The sequence below is a fragment of the Hypanus sabinus genome, chromosome 14, assembly GCF_030144855.1.
Source record: "Hypanus sabinus isolate sHypSab1 chromosome 14, sHypSab1.hap1, whole genome shotgun sequence".
NCBI classification, from domain to species: domain Eukaryota; kingdom Metazoa; phylum Chordata; class Chondrichthyes; order Myliobatiformes; family Dasyatidae; genus Hypanus; species Hypanus sabinus.
The window spans coordinates 6,508,194-6,526,542 of record NC_082719.1 but is presented as its reverse complement, the minus strand read 5'-3'; the positions used below and the strand labels follow the sequence as shown (position 1 = coordinate 6,526,542).

Here is an 18,349-nt window from a genome sequence, read left to right as displayed (position 1 = left end):
GTAACTGAAACGCTCCTGCGCATGTCGCACAGCCTTTGTTGCCTTGCAGATGGAATTCTCTTTTATATAATATTTTAGTAAAGTGCTGTGGCCTTATTTAAAAAAAACATTAGAAGGAACATTGCCTAGCCCCAAATGATGCCTTGGACTTTATAGATATTTTGTAATTTGTGAATTTTGGAAGAACTGATGCAAATCAGTAATTCAGCTTTGTTGAAAACAGATTTTATTTGACAAGGCCAGCACAGAATTACAGGAAAAGCAGAGTTCAAATATTAACATGAACCCAACACTTCTTCTGCAACAAAAAAAGCTACATTTTCCAACATGAATACAATCCATAAATATAAAAACCACAAGACCAGCTTGTCCTTTTAAGGGCAAGTAGTAAAAATGTAAGAGTGAAAACAAGATAGACGGTTATTTATTTTTAAAAAAACTGATCCTGAAGAGTGGTAGTTGTTTTGGTAAACTTTTTTCAATGCAAGAACTTTTTTTTAAATAAAAATTGCACTTAACCCTCAGTGAATTTTATAATTCAATCTGATGCTCTGAATACTTTCATAAAAACAATGTACAAATTAAGTGATCAGTAGTAATACTTTTACTACATGGTTATCTAAATTTGTATTTTGGTAAACACGACAGACAGCTATATCCCTGGTCTGCTCAAATAATCTGCCGGCCCTAGTTTACAACGATCTCTACTTGACCCCTTCACTTCTACAACAGTAGAAAGGTGGGTCGTAACCCCGTTTTTTTCTTAACCTCACATGAATTATACTGCACAAAGTGTTGGACGTTCTTTATAGCTGTAGTGCAGTCCCATTTAGATGTTCACTTAAGAACACTGAAGTAATTGTGGTACAGTTGAGTCACTTCAAGCTAGTGCCAGCCATTATAATAGTATTCTTTGAAAATGCTGTAACTTAAGGTTTTAATTGTTTCCCCTAGCACTGTAGACCAGTTAATTTTAAATAATTGCCCATTCTCTTCCCATTTCTGTTCCTTAGGACAGTACTATATCCTGTAAGTGTTATGCATGCTTTAATTTAAAAAAGTTTGCCCTTTCTCATTTTTCACATGTGGAAATAGGAATTTCTCTGTCTTACAAACTCAACTAACTAGATCAGAAACATTACACTTAATTGCTGGCTTCAAATCTGCATGAATACTGAAGTGTTAATGAAGTTCAGTTTTGGCTGCTTGTTAACCAAATGTACAAGGTAATTACTGAACCTCTTAGCACCCTTGGACTCCCAAGCAAGGGTTAATAAAATACAGTGTAACACAGGTTTAAAACAACATCTAAATAATCTGAGATCCACATGGCTGTAACCAGCAACTTGCCAGTTCTTTAAAAAAAATTACGTCTTAGCCATTAATGTGCCCACTGATTTTCCAGTTATTGACATTTCAAAGAATTACTCTAACTAAATTCTCTACGTGGATACACCTTAAAAGGCTACCGCAAAAACAGTTCATGTTTTACTGCTCAAGGCAAAAGCCAAATATCAATTTGTTTAAATATCTATACAAGTAGTGAACACTTATCAAATCAACAATTAAAAATTGCTGACTTCCCCTGCTCAGTGTACTGTTACAAACTCAATAGGCACTTAAGGAAATTTCTCACAAGACGCTACTGTTATGTACTGATTAATTCAGAACAGGGTTGGTTGTGTCTATATTGTGTAATATACACTCCAGTTTGGTGCCACCAATAAAACATCAGGACAACAAGGACATGCCAACACTGATGACTGGAACCCAGGTAGTTGACCTGTCCTGTAAAAAGTACAAAGCATTAGACAGAACAAAGTGTCATTAGTGGAAACCAATTTACTATATTACTACATTCTAAGGTCTTCACATCCAACACAAAACTTAATTCCTACTTACTGAAGCTTTAAATATGGAACACACTGCTCTACAATTCAAAGTGGAAGATCCTGGTATGGGATTAAATAAATGCCAAATATTTTCTAAACATACATACTAAGTATTCCTCATTCATTTAAGATCTTTCTTGCTTAGTTTTAGCTTACCTTAGTGTAGGCATTGCTGATAGGATTATTGTAGTCAGCAGGCATAACTTATTTAAATATACTAAAGGAGTATAATTCAAAAAATTGAGTTGCTAGGCAGTAATACTGTGCTTAATTGTCTACCTAACTGCAAAACTTGCTGTGGGTCCTGTTTGCAATATGTTAATAATTTGGATGACATGTAGCATTATTAAGTTTATGTATGCCATCAAAATTGATGAGCTGGTATAGCAAAGATGATTGTCTGAAGCAGGAGTTCCCAACCCTACTTTTAATGCCAGAGAGCCCGATCATTAACTGAGGGATCCATGGACCACTTGTCGAAAGTTTCAGTACCATCTGGATCATCTGGAAAAGTGGGCAAGGATAAGTCAGCTGGAATTTAATTCAGACAAAGAGGAGGTGAAGCATTTTGGGAAGTTAAACCAGGACATGATGTGTGCAGTGAATGTAACAACACGGATAGAAAAGTGACCAAGTAACACAAAACAGTAGTTGTTATAGTTCTTTTTCAGATGATAAGTCTACGGGGAAGTCTCCAGGGTTTAGCCTTGAGTATACAGGGTGCAATTTCCAAATACACTCAACAGAACTTAAAAGGCAGAGTCAACTATGAAAAGGATAACTTAGAAGTAATGTAGTGGAATGGGTAAACATGGAAAATAAACGACGAATATGAATAGTCAAATCTGATAAATGAGAATAGGCAATAAACACATAGCAAAACACTGAACTACTGTGATTCTGAACTACTCTTCCAAATTTACATTGGTGTAAGTGAGCTCCCAGTCTACAGAATCTTGTATTGCATCCTGTTTCAGGTAATTCTACTAATTAAAAAACTGATTAATTATTATAAAATTAAACCCCCCCCCCCCCAATCTAAATGCACCATGGATTTATGTGAAAACCAAGATGGTAATAAACTTGCCACTAAACTTGGGTATAGTATGAAAAAGAAAACCTTGTTCATACTCACCTGGGAAGTATCTTTCTGGGATTTTTGTGATATAGAGGAAAAAAGCTACTGCACCGATGAAATACATCACAAATATGCGTGGAACAAATGCCTGAGATGCAGTAAAAGAAAAACTGTATTTTTATTCACCCTTTTAACACCAGCTAACAATTTTTGTGATTTTTAAAAAAAAATCAAAACTATCCATGTTTAAGAATAGCCTGTATTTACAAGTCAGGAGTCCTGGCAGTGTAGACAAACAGAGGGAACTTAAGATCCATATTTATAGGTGCATCAAAGTTGCTGTGCAATTTGATAAGCTGGTTAAGAAAGCATGTATTGTGATACATTGATCAGGGAATTGAGTTCAAGAGCTACAGGGTAATGTTGCCACTCTACAAAACTAGATCATACTTGAGTAATAACACACACAAAATACTAGTGGAATACAGCAGGCTAGGCAGCATATATAGGGAGAAGCGATGTCGACATTTCGGGCCGAGACCCTTTGTCAGGACTAACCGAAAGGAAAGATAGTAAGAGATTTGAAAGTGGGGGGGGGGGGGGGAGGGGGAAATGCGAAATGATAGGAGTAGACCGGAGGGGGTGGGATGAAGCTAAGAGCTGGAAAGGTGATTGGCAAAGTGATACAGAGCTGGAGAAGGGAAAGGATCATGGGATGGGAGGCCTCAGGAGAAAGAAAGGGGGGGTGGGGGAAGGAAGCACCAGAGGGAGATGGAGAACAGGCAAACAACTAAATATGTCAGGGATGGGGTCAGAAGGAGAGGAGGGGCATTAACAGAAGTTAGAGAAGTCAATGTTCATGCCATCAGGTTGGAGGCTACCCAGCCGGTATATAAGGTGTTGTTCCTCCAAACTGAGTTTGGATTCATTTTAACAATAGAGGAGGCCATGGATAGACATATCAGAATGGGAATGGGATGTGGAATTAAAATGTGTGGCCACTGGGAGATACTGCTTTTTCTGGCGGACCAAGCGTAGGTGTTCCACGAAACGGTCTCCCAGTCTACGTCGGGTCTCACCAGTAAAGGCCACACCGGGAGCACCGGACGCAGTATACCACACCAGCCGACTCACAGGTGAAGTGTCGCCTCACCTGGAAGGACTGTCTGGGGCCCTGAATGGTGGTGAGGGAGGAAGTGTAAGGGCAGGTGTAGCACTTGTTCCATTTACAAGGATAAGTGCCAGGAGGGAGATCGGTGGGAAGGGATGCGGGGGACAAGTGGACAAGGGAGTCGCGTAGGGAGCGATCCCTGCGAAAAGCAGAAGGGGGGGGAAGAGGGAAAATGTGTTTGGCAGTGGGATCCCGTTGGAGGTGGCAGAAGTTATGGAGAATTATATGTTGGACCTGGAGGCTGGTGGGGTGGTAGGTAAGGACAAGGGGAACCCTATCCCGAGTGGGGTGGCGGGTGGATGGGGTGAGGGCAGATGTGCGGGAAATGGGAGAGATGCGTTTGAGAGCAGAGTTGATGGTAGACGAAGGGAAGCCCCTTTGCTTAAAAAAGGAAGACATCTCCTTCGTCCTGGAAAGAAAAGCCTCATCCTGAGAGCAGATGCGGCGGAGACGGAGGAATTGTGAGAAGGGGATAGCCTTTTTGCAAGAGACAGGGTGGGAAGAGGAATAGTCCAGGTAGCTGTGAGACACTGTAGGTTTATAGTAGATATCAGTAGATAGGCCGTCTCCAGAGATGGAGACAGAAAGATCAAGGGGAGGAAGGTGTCGGAAATGGACCAGGTAAATTTGAGGGCAGGGTGAAAGTTGGAGGCAAAGTTAATGAAGTTGATGAGCTCAGCACGCGTGCAAGAGGCAGCGCCAATGCAGTCGTCGATATAGTGAAGGAAAAGAGGGGGATGGATACTGGTATAGCCTTGGAACATGGACTGTTCCACAAAGCCAACAAAAAGGCAGGCATAACTGGGACCCATACGGGTGCCCATGGCTACACCCTTGGTTTGGAGGAAGTGGGAGGAGCCAAAGGAGAATTAAGAGTACGAACTAATTCCGCTAGATGGAGGAGAGTGGTGGTGGAGGGGATTTGGTTAGGTCTGGAATCCAAAAAAAAGCGAAGAGCTTCGAGACCATCTTGGTGGGGGATGGAGATGTATAGGGACTGGACGTCCATGGTGAAAATAAGACGGAGGGGGCCAGGGAACTTAATATCATTGAAAAAATTCAAAGCATGAGAAGTGTCACGAAGTGTGAAGTGTGACATCGCTTCTCCCTATAGATGCTGCCTAACCTGCTGTGTTCTACCAGCATTTTGTGTGTGTTGTTTGAATTTCCAGCATCTGCAAATTTCCTCGTGTTTGCTCATACTTGAGTATCATGTTTTGTTCCGGTTCCGTCATTATAAAAAGGGTACAGAAGCTTTCAAGAAGGTGCAGAGGAGATTTATCAGGATACTGCCTGAATTAAATAGCACGTCTTCAGTTAAATGGGCTGGGGCTTTTCGCTTTGGAACAATGGAGTATAAGAGGTGTATCCCATGGTGGAAAGGGCATAATTTCAAGTTGAAAGGAGGAAAATATAGGTGGTATATCAGAGATAGTACTTTTTATTTTTTTTAATATACACAGTGTCAGAGTGGTGTGTGGAATGTGCAGCAAATACATTAGGGACAGTTAAGAGACTTTAGCCCTCTGTTTTTCTTTCATCCTTGTGCCTATGTGGGAGGAAAGCACTGGGTTATCAGAGTAGGTTGAAGTGTCTGTGCACATGGGCTGAATGGCCTGACTGCTAAAATGTTCTGTTCCAAATGTAGAAAATGTCCCCAACACCATCGCAGACCCACAGATAAAGTTGAAATAGGAACTTAAAAGTGAATTTAAAAACTTGGTCAGAGCGGTTAGGTTTCAGGTAAAGACAGCTAGAGTGCAGGTTCCAGATAGCTAGCCAAGGTGTCAGAGGTGGAAAGAAAGGGGTGTGGTTGTGTGGGGAAAAGAATACTAAATTTAGACTAGGAGTAGTGGTCATTTGGATTAACAGAATATTGCACAATTTACTCTATCTCCTGGTGTTTTCAATAACAATTATTATTCTGGCATTTCTGGTCTTATCCCCATCACATACTACCTTCACCCTACCTCTCCTCCCCAACTTATGGACAACTGAAAAATCGTCTGCTTTTCCTTTTGCTAAGTTCTGATCTAGGGGTTTCAACGTGCAGTTAACTGCTTCTCCCTGCAAGATGCAGAATGACCCTAGAGCTTACAATATTTAGTTTTTACTTGCTTATTTAGAGATGCAGCATAGAATAGTCCCTTCCAGCCCACAAAGCCTAATTAATCATAGCCACAGGACAATTTACATGACAATTAACCTCCTATCTGGTACGTCTTTGGACCATGGGAGAAAACTGGAGCTGATTAACTACTAAAGTTAGCAATAAATATTTTGGGCCAAAGGTAAAATAAATCTGAACTATGGAGTAGATTGCATCATGAAAGTTATTAAATTAAGTACACTGAGCTTTTGACATGTTAGGCAGAATACAATATTTGATTGCCAGTTTTGTTAATTTTAAACATTAACTGTATTAAGTTTGTACTCCCATTTACTGATGATGTACTTACCTGAACAATGGGTGCACCCATCCCTCCATTCTGCCAAATCCAATGAATAGTTGGGATCAGCCCATATGCAGAAACACAGCAGAATGTGAGTGCACGCAAGCTGTACCACTGCTGAGTGACATAATATGGATGTATCTGTGCAAAGAATACTGCCAATATCATAGCCAGCACCATTATTAAGTACACCTGTCGCCAAAACTAAATAAGACAAAAATACAACATATTAACTCCAGAAATGGGTTTATGCTTAGAAAAACTGCTCAATTTGGAGGTTAATTCAATTATCTGAAATTCTGATAATACACCATAGTGTTTCTGGAAGTATTAGTTGGGTTCTGTTACCCAATTAAGTGACTTGAGAGGAAGTAGTTTTTAGATGAGGGGCATAGATGGGTAATTGCAAAAGGGCTTTTTCCCACTGAGGTGAGGTGTGACCAGAACTGGTGGTCAGAGGTTAATGTGAAATATTTAAGGGGAACAACTTCATTCAGAGGGTGCTGCGAGTGTGGATCGAGCTGCCAGTAGAAAGGGTGGCTGGAGTTTATATTTCAACCTTTGAGAAATCTGGATAAGTACATGGATGTGTGGGCTAGGCAGAGCTATGTTCCACGTGCAGCTCAATGGGACGAGGCAGAATATCACTTTGGCACAGATTGGATGGACCAAAGGTCCTACTTCTGTGTTGTGGTGCTCTAAGACTATTACTCTATGTAGGTCCTTGTCTTTAACGATGGTAATTTACTGTTATATTGGCCCTTTCCCACATCTTGATGCAAATCTGAAAGAGGCACGATCCACCTGTAAGTTCAAGTTAAATTGTAACTCAAGCATACATGAATGTAGCCAAATGAAACAGCATTCCTCTGGGGCCAAGGTGCAAAACACATTACCAATAGCACACAGAACATAGCACAAATGTTTACAATTTCAGAAAAGTACCCCAGAAAGAAAAATATAGTTCAAGTCTGTGAGTATCCACTTCTTCCACTGGATGAACACTAGAGGGCAGCACCATCCCCTCCCCAAGTCTAGAATAAATTTCAGCACACTCCACAAAGGCTCTTAGGCACTTCTTCAGTTTCCTCTCCTAGTCAGCTACCTCAGGTGACCTCAACACAAAAGATGCAATACAGCTCCCTCGACAGTCTTGTCAATAAACTGCACATGCAGTATTCCACAGTACCAATGTCCAATGGGGTCTTGCAATCACAATCAAAATGCCCAAGACGATCCCTTGCACATTTTTGGACTGCACACTGTCCAACGATACACAAGGCCAGGTCACAACAAAACAGTAGTAAGTCCGGCTCCATCGCTATCCAGCAACTCGCTGATGGGATAGTTCTGCATATCCAGCACTGACTTGTGATTGTAAGATGGAACACATACACCTTTGATTGGACCCATAGTGGACGCTACATTGAACGTGCCGCCATCTTACCAGGAGCAAGCAAATGGTCCCAGAAATAGCTGTATTCCCAGAATTCAATGTAGGAGAGGAACTCAGGAAGATTATGATGACCAAGGTAGATGTACTGAGCAAATTACTGAAGTTCCGGGCTAATCGAGTCCTGATAGTTAATCATAAGATCTTGAGAAGTGGCTGGTGAGGTAAATGATGAAATGGTTTTAAATTTCAAAAATCCCCTAGATTAGTGGAAGACTCCACTGAACTGGAAAAAAGCAAATGCAATTCTTTTATTCAAAAAGGAAGGAAGACAAGATTCAAGCCAGTTTGCTTATCTGTAATAGGGAAAATGTTGGCTCTGATTTGGAAGGTCACTTAAAAATATAAAAGGGAATCTGGCAAAGGAAACATGGTTTTCTAAAAAGGAAGTCATTTAATCCATTTATTCTTTGGGAAAAATACAATACTGTATTCTGGGTAAAGGGTAACTAGTGAAAAGGACTCAGATTTCCAGAAGACATTTGATAAATTGCTGTATCCAAGATTGTTACAGAAAATAAAATTTAATGGAGTAAGGTAACATAGTAATGTGCATTGAAGACTGCCTGCCTAACCAGAAACAGAAGTATAAATAGATCCTTTTCTGAATGGCAACATGAAATAGATAATTATCAGCTTAAATGAATTGTAAAGAATAGCTATGGGGAATTCAGGGCTCCTCAAAGACCAAAGTAGACATCTACTCTATGTGTGAAGCTGCAGATGCAAGGCTGAGATCTATGCATCATAGCAACAGGTAAGGCACCAGAAGAGTGGAGGATTGCTAATGTAATGCTCTTGTTTGAAAAGACTGCAAAGAAAAACCTGGCAACAATAGGCCAGCGAGCCTAACATCTGTGGAGGGAATTCAATGGGACAAGAAATGAAAATGCTTGGAAAAGACAAAGTTTGTTAGCACAGCTTTATGCAAAGGAAAATCACTTCTCACATTTATTTTGTTTGAAGTAGTAACCAAAAAGACAATGAAGACAGGGAGGTATACATAGTTTATATGAACGAACTTCAGAAATGCCTTTGAAAGAGTTCCACAGGGTAGGTTGCTCTGGAAAGTTTGATTGCATGCCATTCAGGAATATCTGGATTATCTAACTGGATATAGAATTAGCCTAACAGTAGGAAGCAAAATGTGATGGTGGAAGGTTGTAATTTTCGTCTAAAGTGCTGTAACTAGTAACGTGCCTCTGGTCTGTGCTGGGCACATTACTGTTTGTCATTCAAGACACAGTAAGGAAGCTCAAAGGCTTCATGATCGAAATGGAAGGGTTGGGCCAAATTATTTATTTCCATGCTGAATGACTAAGTGGGGGCCACAGGGTCCGTTACTCAATTTAAAGTTATATAAATGACTCAGATGAAGGCATCAAAATTTGCTGATGACACAAAGATAGGAAAGTTGTAACCCTTAAGTGAAGACCAAAATCTAGCAAAAGGAGTAAAATGGGGGGAAAATATGAAGTTATTTATTTTGGCCTAAAAATTTAAAAGTACATTATCCACACAATGTGAAACCCTAGAGCTCTGAGACACAAAGGAATCTAGTCACCTTATTTAAGGAAACATGAATATATTTGATTGAGATACAGTGTGTAATACGCCCTTTGAGCAGTGCTGTCCAGCACACGCTGATATAACACTAGCCTAATCAAGGCACAATTTACAATGGCCAAGTAACCTACCAGTGCGTCTTTGGACTGTGGGAGGAAACCTACCGGGTCGGGGGAGGGGGGGGAGCGTACAAATTCCTTATAGGCAGCAGCAGAATTGAAGCCGAGTCGCTGGTACTAAAAAGCATTCCAGCAACCACTATGCCACCACGTTCCCCGAAATAATATCATACCAGAACCCTGCAGATCATGGTATCTTTACCGTCAAGAGAAAATTGCTAGAAAATTGAGAGAAGCAAGTTGGAAGATTTCCCAGACATCTTAAACAATCAGTTATCACTCATTAGGAAAGGATGTACAAACTAGGCTTATATTTGCTGGAAATTAGAAAAATGAGCAGTGACTTCAAAGCAGAGGATGTATAGGAAAGGATGTTTCCTTTGAGAGTATCTAGAACTAGTAATCACCTACTTAAGACAATCAAAGCAGGGGGTTCCGGTGATGTCATCGTTGAGAATGGCAGCTTAAGTCACTAGCTCCTCCGGAAAAACGAGTATTAAGCCCCGTTAACCCATCAAATATAGTATTTTTCAAAAAAATGTTTGAACTGAAAAGAGGGGCAAGAATGGGGAAAAAGAATGGAAATAAAAACAGCGACACTGTGGAGCCTGCAGCTGCGAGCGGCTCTCCTACCCGACCGCGTGCTAGCAAGGTGGACGTTGGGACTCGCTCAGGCGAAGCGGTGAATATGACTGAAATACTGAAAGAGATAAGGGAGTTCCAGAAAGAAATAAAGCAGCAGCTACATGATATTAAGTCAGAGCTTGCCAACGTCAATCAAAAAATAGCAGTGGCAGAGACTCGAATTGAGAAGGTGGAAGATCCCGTTCAAAATGTGGAACAGATACTGAGTAAGACAATAAAAATATTAAATCACCAAGAAGGTAAACTGCTTGACCTGGAGGGAAGATCATGGCGGAAAAATATCAGAATATACAACATTCCCGAAGGAGCGGAGGGCTCGTCTATGATGGAGTTTGTCGGAAAGTTGCTGTGGGATGCACTGGAGCTTCTCTTGACTACGGAGCTGGAAATAGAGAGAACGCATTGTGCATTAGTCCCAAAGTCTACCCAAGATAAGCCATGCTCAATAATAATTAAATTCCTTTGGTACAGTACCAAGGCAGAGATTCTACGAAGGGCCTGGGGTAAGAAGAGGGTGTTTTTAGGCGATAATATATTTCGACCAAGATTTACCCCCCCCCCCCCCACGGTCCTGCAGAAATGTAAAGAATTCTCTGAAGTAAATCGAGTACTAACGTAAAAAAGGATTAGATATCAAACTCTGTACCCTGCTAAACATCGAGTGTTTTATGACAATGGGACGCGGTTGTACCAGACAGTAGAAGAGGTGACTACAGACATGAAGGCCAGAGGGTTGCCCGTCAGCGCGATCAAACTGAGGGAAAGCCTGGCAGAGGAATTATCCCGCACCGCTTGGATATAGTGCAAGAATCAAGAAGGCAGGAGACTGGAGGAGGCCAAGAGAAGTACATCTGGAAGAGACCGGGAGTTTACCAAAGACAGTCCTTGCGCCCTTCAGAAGAGCCATAAGGTTTGGCTAAATTTTAAAATGTTGAGAAGCTAAACGGAAACAAAAGTAGACGGTGATATACCTATCTCGAGAAATACTTATTATAATGTGGATTTTATATTACTTAGTTGTTATTCTTTATTCGCTCACTTACTCCTTTTTCCCCACCAAAATGAGAATATATATATGTGTGCGTATATACGAGTAAACAGGGAAATCTTTTCTGTGTAATGAATTTGTTCACTGACTTTTATGAATACTGCAATGGGGGCCCTCAACTCACAAGTAGGAGGGGTTATCCCCCACAGCTAGACCTTTCCTCTAGCTCGACCTTTCCTCTAGCTCAACACAGGGTCATCTACCAGAGACCTCAGCATTGGAATCACATGTTCGTTGCCATTTTTGTTATTATTTGTGTTTCTTGGTTCTTATTTATTCAGGGAGTAGATCGGTTAAGTTTTATTCTGCTAATTTCAATGGTACATTGACAGATAAATAAAGATGGCTAAGGACAAAGTAAAATTCATTTCTTTTAATGTAAATGGGCTATTGAATCCAATCAAACATAATAGAATTTTATCCAAAATGGAAAAAAGAACAAGCCCATGTAGTATATTTACAGGAAACTCATTTAAGTGATAATGAGCATAGAAAGCTAAGGAGAATGGGCTTCACTAATTTGTTTTTCTCCTCATAAATCAGGACACAGGAGAGGAGTTGCTATTCTTATATCAAGTAAGCTAAATTTTGAAAAAGTATTCGAAATGGGAGATAAAGAGGGCAGATATATTCTGGTAAGGGGGAATATAGACAAATTCAGTTACGTTATTGAATATAATTTACAATTACAACCAAACAGACTCTTCCAATAGAAAAACCTATGAAACAAAACCTTTACATAAGAAAGTTAATACACTTTTTTAAGATGTTGGTTTAATTGATATATGGAGGGACCTTTTCCCTGACAGAAGGGATTACACTCATTATTCTGCTCCCCATTCTGTATATACAAGAATAGACTATTTCATAACATTTGGAAAAGATAAAGAACAAAATAAACACCTGTGGAACTGGGGGGGAAACAAAGACAAACAAAGCAAAATTCCTCCACCTAGTCTCAAAATATCACAAAATTTGCAGTCTCTCCCTCAAATGGTGCAGGCAACATAATTTGTTTTTTTTTGCAGTATAAAATACACAATAAGCAGAGGTTTGAACATAAAAGATAAACAAAGGCACTGAGATTACCAAAGGTATAAAGAGAAGAGCTGAAGAAGGATACAATCAATTCAGTCAAGATTTCATTTGGTGGAGTCAAGCAAGTGGTCTGATTCTGCTCCATATGCACACATGTGCATGTTGTTTGTGTATAGAATTCCAATTCAAAGTTAACATTTTGGTTAATAAAATACCAAAGGTTTAGGTGTTTTTTTTAAAAAAAAAGGTATCTTGTATAGTAGTTTAAATAGACAGTAGGAGAAAAAGAAATTGATTCACCTCATTACAGTAAAAGGCATAGAACACTGCAGGAACATAACAGCCCAAAATTCCTATGGCAATGCCAGCATAATCAAGGGCCATCCAGCGCCGATTTGCTTTCTCAGAGCGATGACAGCAAAATAGGTGATATCCCACTGAACAGAGCATGCAAACCTGCAAAAGCAATATCACCAATTTAAAGAAAATGTATAAATACAAGTTATAATAATTCACATTCTAATGCCCAAGACTTAACATTTGCAAAAGTTTGTCTTCAGCTTTTAAACAAATCTTAGAATATTTGCATCCTCATCTCAAATATGGTATCTCTTGAGCAATACTTGTCCTGCAATTACACCACTCTCAAAATTAAAGAACTGTAGTTACAGAAAGAGTAAAGTAAGAAAGTTTCTATTAGCAAGAGGTGGTGGCATCCATTAGTCTCGCAAGACCACAGATCTGCGCCTGGAATGGTTTCCAGGGCACAGGCCTAGGCAAGGTTGGATGTAAGACCAGCAGTTTCCCATGCAGCAAGACTCTCCTCTCCACGACACTGCTATTATCCAAGGGAAGGGCAAGGGTTGATACAGCTTGGCACCAGTGTCGTCGCAGGAGTTGCCAGAATGAGGTTGAAGGCAACGTCTGACTGCCTTAGGGACTCCTGCTCTGGATTTGTCCTCAGGGTTTACTCCTGAAGCCTTTCCCATGAGTAGGTATGGCTGCAAGGCAGCGGAGGTTTAAAATCAGAGTCTTTCCTCTCTTAGATGGACTGCCTTCTCAGGCTGACAAGCTCCATCTACCCGAAGCACTGGTTTTAAGGTGCCAGGATCCGCCTTTGCCCCTTCTCCTGTCAGTAGAAACAGTTCTGCCAGGCTTAGAGGCTAAGCCACACGAGAAGGCCAGGGGTTGGACTTGGTTGTCAGAGGCTATTTGAGGCGCATGCTGTGAGGAGCACTTTTGCTCAAAATTTCATTAGAAATTTGGAGCAGTGCGTTACAATTTTTTAACTAGAGTTTCAGAAGCTTTTCAATGATAGAGAAGGACAGAGTCAACTCTGTACCTATCAAATCCTACACATGCTCAATTAGAACTATTACTGCAAATCAATGCTTTGAACTTAATCAATACGAACCAATTATCTTTTAAATCAACCTGAAGATTTCTGGAAGTAACTCAGAATATTATATTCTTGAGATGTTTATTATACTGCACTTTGTCATACTGATGACACTCTTTTCCTCACAATATGACACTAACCAACCGAAGACCGTGGTCAGTATTTCCTTCTCCCAATGTTTCTGTAATGTTGGGATAACATTAGAAATCAATTTCATTCATTAAAAACATTCCATATTTCAACATTTGAGCAAAATATACTAGGTTAGAAAAAAATTGCCACCTTTGTCAGCTTTAAGCAAAGTGGACAGGAGAACAAAACAGACAATGTGGAGCAATAACAATAAAAAAGTTGACAAATGTTGCTTTATTCAAGTGCTGCCAAAATAAGCAAGATAGAAAATGATCCTTGTTCAAATAAAGAATCGATCTACTGTAAATCACTTACCTGAAAGCAGAAGAGACAGATAGAATATATAACATAATCATCCCTGGAGGCATTTGCTTCAGGAAGTACAATGGTCATATCATAAATTCCAAGACCAAAGAACAGGAAAAATCCAAGAAGGTGACTCCAGATATTCACTGTCTCATTAGAAAGGATGAAAAGACTGTAAAGAAAAAATGCTTATTATTACACAGCAAAAGTATAAGAATATCTGTTTGTTTCAGACTACATGCAAAGTCTTCTGATAAAGAACATAATATCTCTAAATATTACTTGAAAACAACATTACATGAAAAGTTCTCTAGTGACCACACAGATGCTCCAGTTTCCTCCCACATTCCAAAGACATACAGATTTAATTAATCACATGGGTGAAACTGGTAGTGAGGGTCAGCAACTTTAAATGCTTTGATGTTTCCAGAGGATCTGTCCTGAGCGCCATGACAGAGATAGCATGGCAGCGCCTCTACTTCCTATAAGTTTGCGAAGATTTGGCATGTCATCTATAACTTTGACAAACTTTTATAGATATGCAGTAGAGTGTATTGACTGGCTGCATCATGGCCTTGCATGGAAACACCAATGCCCTTGAATAGAAAATCTTACAAAAGGTAGTGGATACAACTCTGTCCATCTCAAGTAAAACGCTCCCCACCGTCAAGCACACCCACATGAAGTGCTCTCACGAGAAAGATTCCATCATCAAGGACTCCACACCATCCAGGCCTGCTCTCTTGCTGCTGCCATCAGGACTGAGGTACCAGAAACTCAGGACCCACACTGCTAGGTTCAGGAACAGCTCTTACCCCTCAACCATCAGGCTCTTGAACTGGAGGCTCTTCACTCCATAACCTATGGGCTCATTTTCAAGAACTCTTCATCTCATAGTGTTGATATTTATTGCATTTTTATTTGTTTCTTTTTGTATTTGCAGTTTGATGTTATTTTGCCCATTGGTTGTTCACCGGTCTTGTTGCATGCAGTCTTTTAATTTTATTGGTTCTTTGTACTTACCATGAATGCCCACAAGAAAATGAATCTCAGGGTTGTATATGGTGACATATATATTTTGTTAATAAATTTACTTTGAACTGCTTCAGTTTCTGCCACCCCCAATATTAACATCAATCTCCAATTATCATTCATATGGATTTTGAAATTCCAATGGCTCAGCATTCAGCCCTCACAACCATTTTCACATGTTACTGTCTCATTTTCTAAACTCAAAATATACTGAAGTAGGATTTTTGAGCTTATCTACAAAACATTGTGCACCTTGTCAAATCAAGAGAAATTCCAAAACTTGTCAACAATTTACTAAAAATTAAAAACCAAAATTGGAATGTTGTAAAAGTATTTATCTCCTTTGTAATTACTAGGCTAACTTTCCTCAGGTGCAATATACAGTATTACCTAACCAACTCACCCAATTTATTGATGTAGAAAATTGGAGGATCACCCATTTTAAATTAATAATACCACCCCCCCCCCCCCCCCCCCGTAAGGTCCAAAAGTATGGCAGATTTTCAACAGACCAAACCAAAATGAAGACAAAAGAACATTCTAGATAAGTCATGGAAGTACTAATAGAAAAGCACAACTCTCGGGAAGGATACAAGACATCGATCATACCTTGGAGCTCAGTGCAGTCCATTATGAATAAGTTATGAAACCACAGCCACACTGCCTAGGTCAGGCCACCCTCTAAACTCAGTCGCCGGAGAAGAATGCACTTCTAAGAGAGGCTACAGTGATGCTAACAGTCACTCTGAGAGAGCTGTAGAAGTCAGTGATTGCATCAGGAGATGAATTTCATGGCTCCACTATCTCTAAGGCCTTGCACAAAAAAAAGAGTATTTATGGAAGAGAGGCAAGGAAGCCCTGGTTTAAAAAAAAGCATATCCTTGCCCATAGACTTTGCAAAGCATCATTTAGAATATCCTGTAAAGATGTGGAAGAAGGTCTTGTAACTGGGTGAGACTTTCTGGCCTCAACACTGAGTGGCGTAAATCTAATACAGTGAGTGCATCAGCCAAGTAACACTGACCTACTGTCAAATATGGTGGAGGTTGCAACATGTTATGGGGATACTTTTCAGCAGTAGGGACTGGAAATCCAGTCAGGACTGATGTTAAGATGAATGCTGATAAATACAGAGAGATCCTGGATTAAAAAAACCTGCTAACCTCTGCCAGAAAGCTTAAAATATGAACTAAGTTCACCTTTCAGCAGGACAATCACCCAAAGCACACTGCCAGAGCAATCAGAGTAACTTCAAATGGAGAAAATTGATGTCCTTCAGTGGCACAGTCAGACTCCTGACCGTAATCGGATTGAACATTTCCGGCAAGATCTCAAGATTGCTGCCCACTGCCACTCCTCAACTTAGCTGGTGTAGCTTGAGCAATTTTGCAAGGAAGAATGAGCAACTCTTGCTCCATCACATTGTGCAAAGCTCATAGAGATTTATCCAAAAAGATTGCTGGCTGCAACAGTTGCAAAAGGTAGTTCAACTAAGCAAAGGGGGTGGGGGGGGGGGGGGGGGGGTGAATGGTGAATGCATTTTAACTGTAAACATTTTAGGTTTTTTTTAAAAAAAAGTTTTTCATGCCTTACAGTTTTTGGGCTCTACTGTGTAAAAAGGACCATATCATACACAAATAAAAATTCTCAGTTAAATTGATCGAAATCCCTGGTTGTAATACTCATTTATATGAACAAAGGGCATCTTGTGGTTCCTTCTCACCCACCAGGGCCCGATGTCTGTTTAAACTTATTTACATCTGTTTGCTACCTTCCCTTCAGAGTGACCAGGCCCGTTTCCCCACAACCCCCTTTATTTGCCAGTTAAACTGGAAGAAGTGTGATACCTATAAAAAAAATGTTAAGATTACTGATAGAATAACATTCAATTATATTGAAAAAACTACTCGTCAGCACAATCTCACTGTATACTGGATTAATAGTTTCACTGTACTTGAAAAATACAAACTAATATGAAGAAGAATGTGACTTTAGAAAAATCTATAACCCACCTCTTTAAGCACAATTTTGAAGGTAGGTAAGCTCTGTATCCATCTGTAATATAAGGATTATCCTTAAGAAAAGATGGAATTTGTTCGTAGGTATACAGACGGATACCTCGTGGTACAAGCACAGGCCAATAGTGGTAATTCCCTAATTCAATGAAGTGGGCATTTTTGAGTAACTTCTGAGGCATGGTGCTGCAAATGAAGAAATAACAGAACAAGGCAGGACTTTATAAATAATGGTCAATTTATACCAAAAATAGACGGTCAGTAAAACCCAGTTCGATACGTTATTCGAACACTCAAATCCACCCAAATAATTCTAAATGCAATCCGAAACCAGTTCGCAACTACTGTATTACCTAAGACGAGACCAACAGCCTGGAGACACTGGGAATCATCAAACCCCTACTGGAAGTGGCAACAGCAGACTGGGTCGTTAAATGAAAGCAGCGGAAAGTAGGTGCGTGCTCTGGTGCCATACCCGTCCAGGTCAACACCAGGCACTGTCGCTGCCGAGCCGATGACACCAGCTCCGCCCCACCCAGCAACGGGCCCGACTCCTGGTCGCACCACACACCCGGGAAGGCGACAGGCGAGGACAACAGACCCGGAGGCTCCGCACGGCCTTTCCGCCCGAGCCCGCGTCGGAAGTGGTCAGCAGACGGTTTCCGGGAGGAGGGGCGGAGACCGGCCGGAAGGCGAGCGGGAGACCAGCGGTCTGAGCTGAGACCGGCCGGAAGGCGTGCGGGAGACCGGTGGTCTGAGCTGAGACCGGCCGGAAGGCGTGCGGGAGACCGGCCGGAAGGTGTGCGGGAGACCGGCGGTCTGAGCTGAGACCGGCCGGAAGGTGTGCGGGAGACCGGCGGTCTGAGCTGAGACCGGCCGGAAGGTGTGCGGGAGACCGGCGGTCTGAGCTGAGACCGGCCGGAAGGCGTGCGGGAGACCGGCGGTCTGAGCTGAGACCGGCCGGAAGGCGTGCGGGAGACTGGCCGGAAGGTGTGCGGGAGA

At 41.0% G+C, this 18,349-nt stretch overlaps 1 protein-coding gene across 3 annotated transcripts; it reads right to left on the bottom strand.

Annotated features, from left to right (window-relative positions):
• Nucleotides 1–208: 208 nt before the first annotated feature.
• On the bottom strand, nucleotides 209–18,050 carry paqr3a (progestin and adipoQ receptor family member IIIa). Of its 3 annotated transcripts, none has more exons than XM_059988729.1 (7): nucleotides 17,701–18,050; nucleotides 17,345–17,533; nucleotides 14,310–14,472; nucleotides 12,764–12,919; nucleotides 6,601–6,798; nucleotides 3,028–3,118; nucleotides 209–1,788 (listed from the first exon to the last, which is right to left on the bottom strand). In XM_059988729.1, the coding sequence occupies exons 2-7, from the start codon at nucleotides 17,527–17,529 to the stop codon at nucleotides 1,649–1,651; spliced, it is 933 nt and encodes a 310-aa protein (XP_059844712.1). In that variant the 5' UTR covers nucleotides 17,530–17,533; nucleotides 17,701–18,050; the 3' UTR covers nucleotides 209–1,648. The 3 variants fall into 3 exon arrangements, with proteins under 3 accessions (XP_059844712.1, XP_059844713.1, XP_059844714.1); XM_059988730.1 differs by having other exon boundaries at nucleotides 17,345–17,387; nucleotides 17,701–18,048; XM_059988731.1 differs by lacking the exons at nucleotides 17,345–17,533; nucleotides 17,701–18,050 and adding an exon at nucleotides 15,942–16,782.
• Between the last annotated feature and the right edge of the window lie 299 nt (nucleotides 18,051–18,349).

Excerpts from the sequence above, each read along its gene's own strand:
- paqr3a (XM_059988729.1), bottom strand. The coding sequence starts at position 17,529 with ATGCCTCAGAAGTTACTCAAAAATGCCCACTTCATTGAATTAGGGAAT. Across the intron at positions 12,920-14,309 it reads TCTGTCTCTTCTGCTTTCAG|GTTTGCATGCTCTGTTCAGT; the intron begins GTAAGTGATTTA and ends TTGCTTTTGCAG. Across the intron at positions 1,789-3,027 it reads CCCAGAAAGATACTTCCCAG|GACAGGTCAACTACCTGGGT; the intron begins GTGAGTATGAAC and ends TACTTTTTACAG.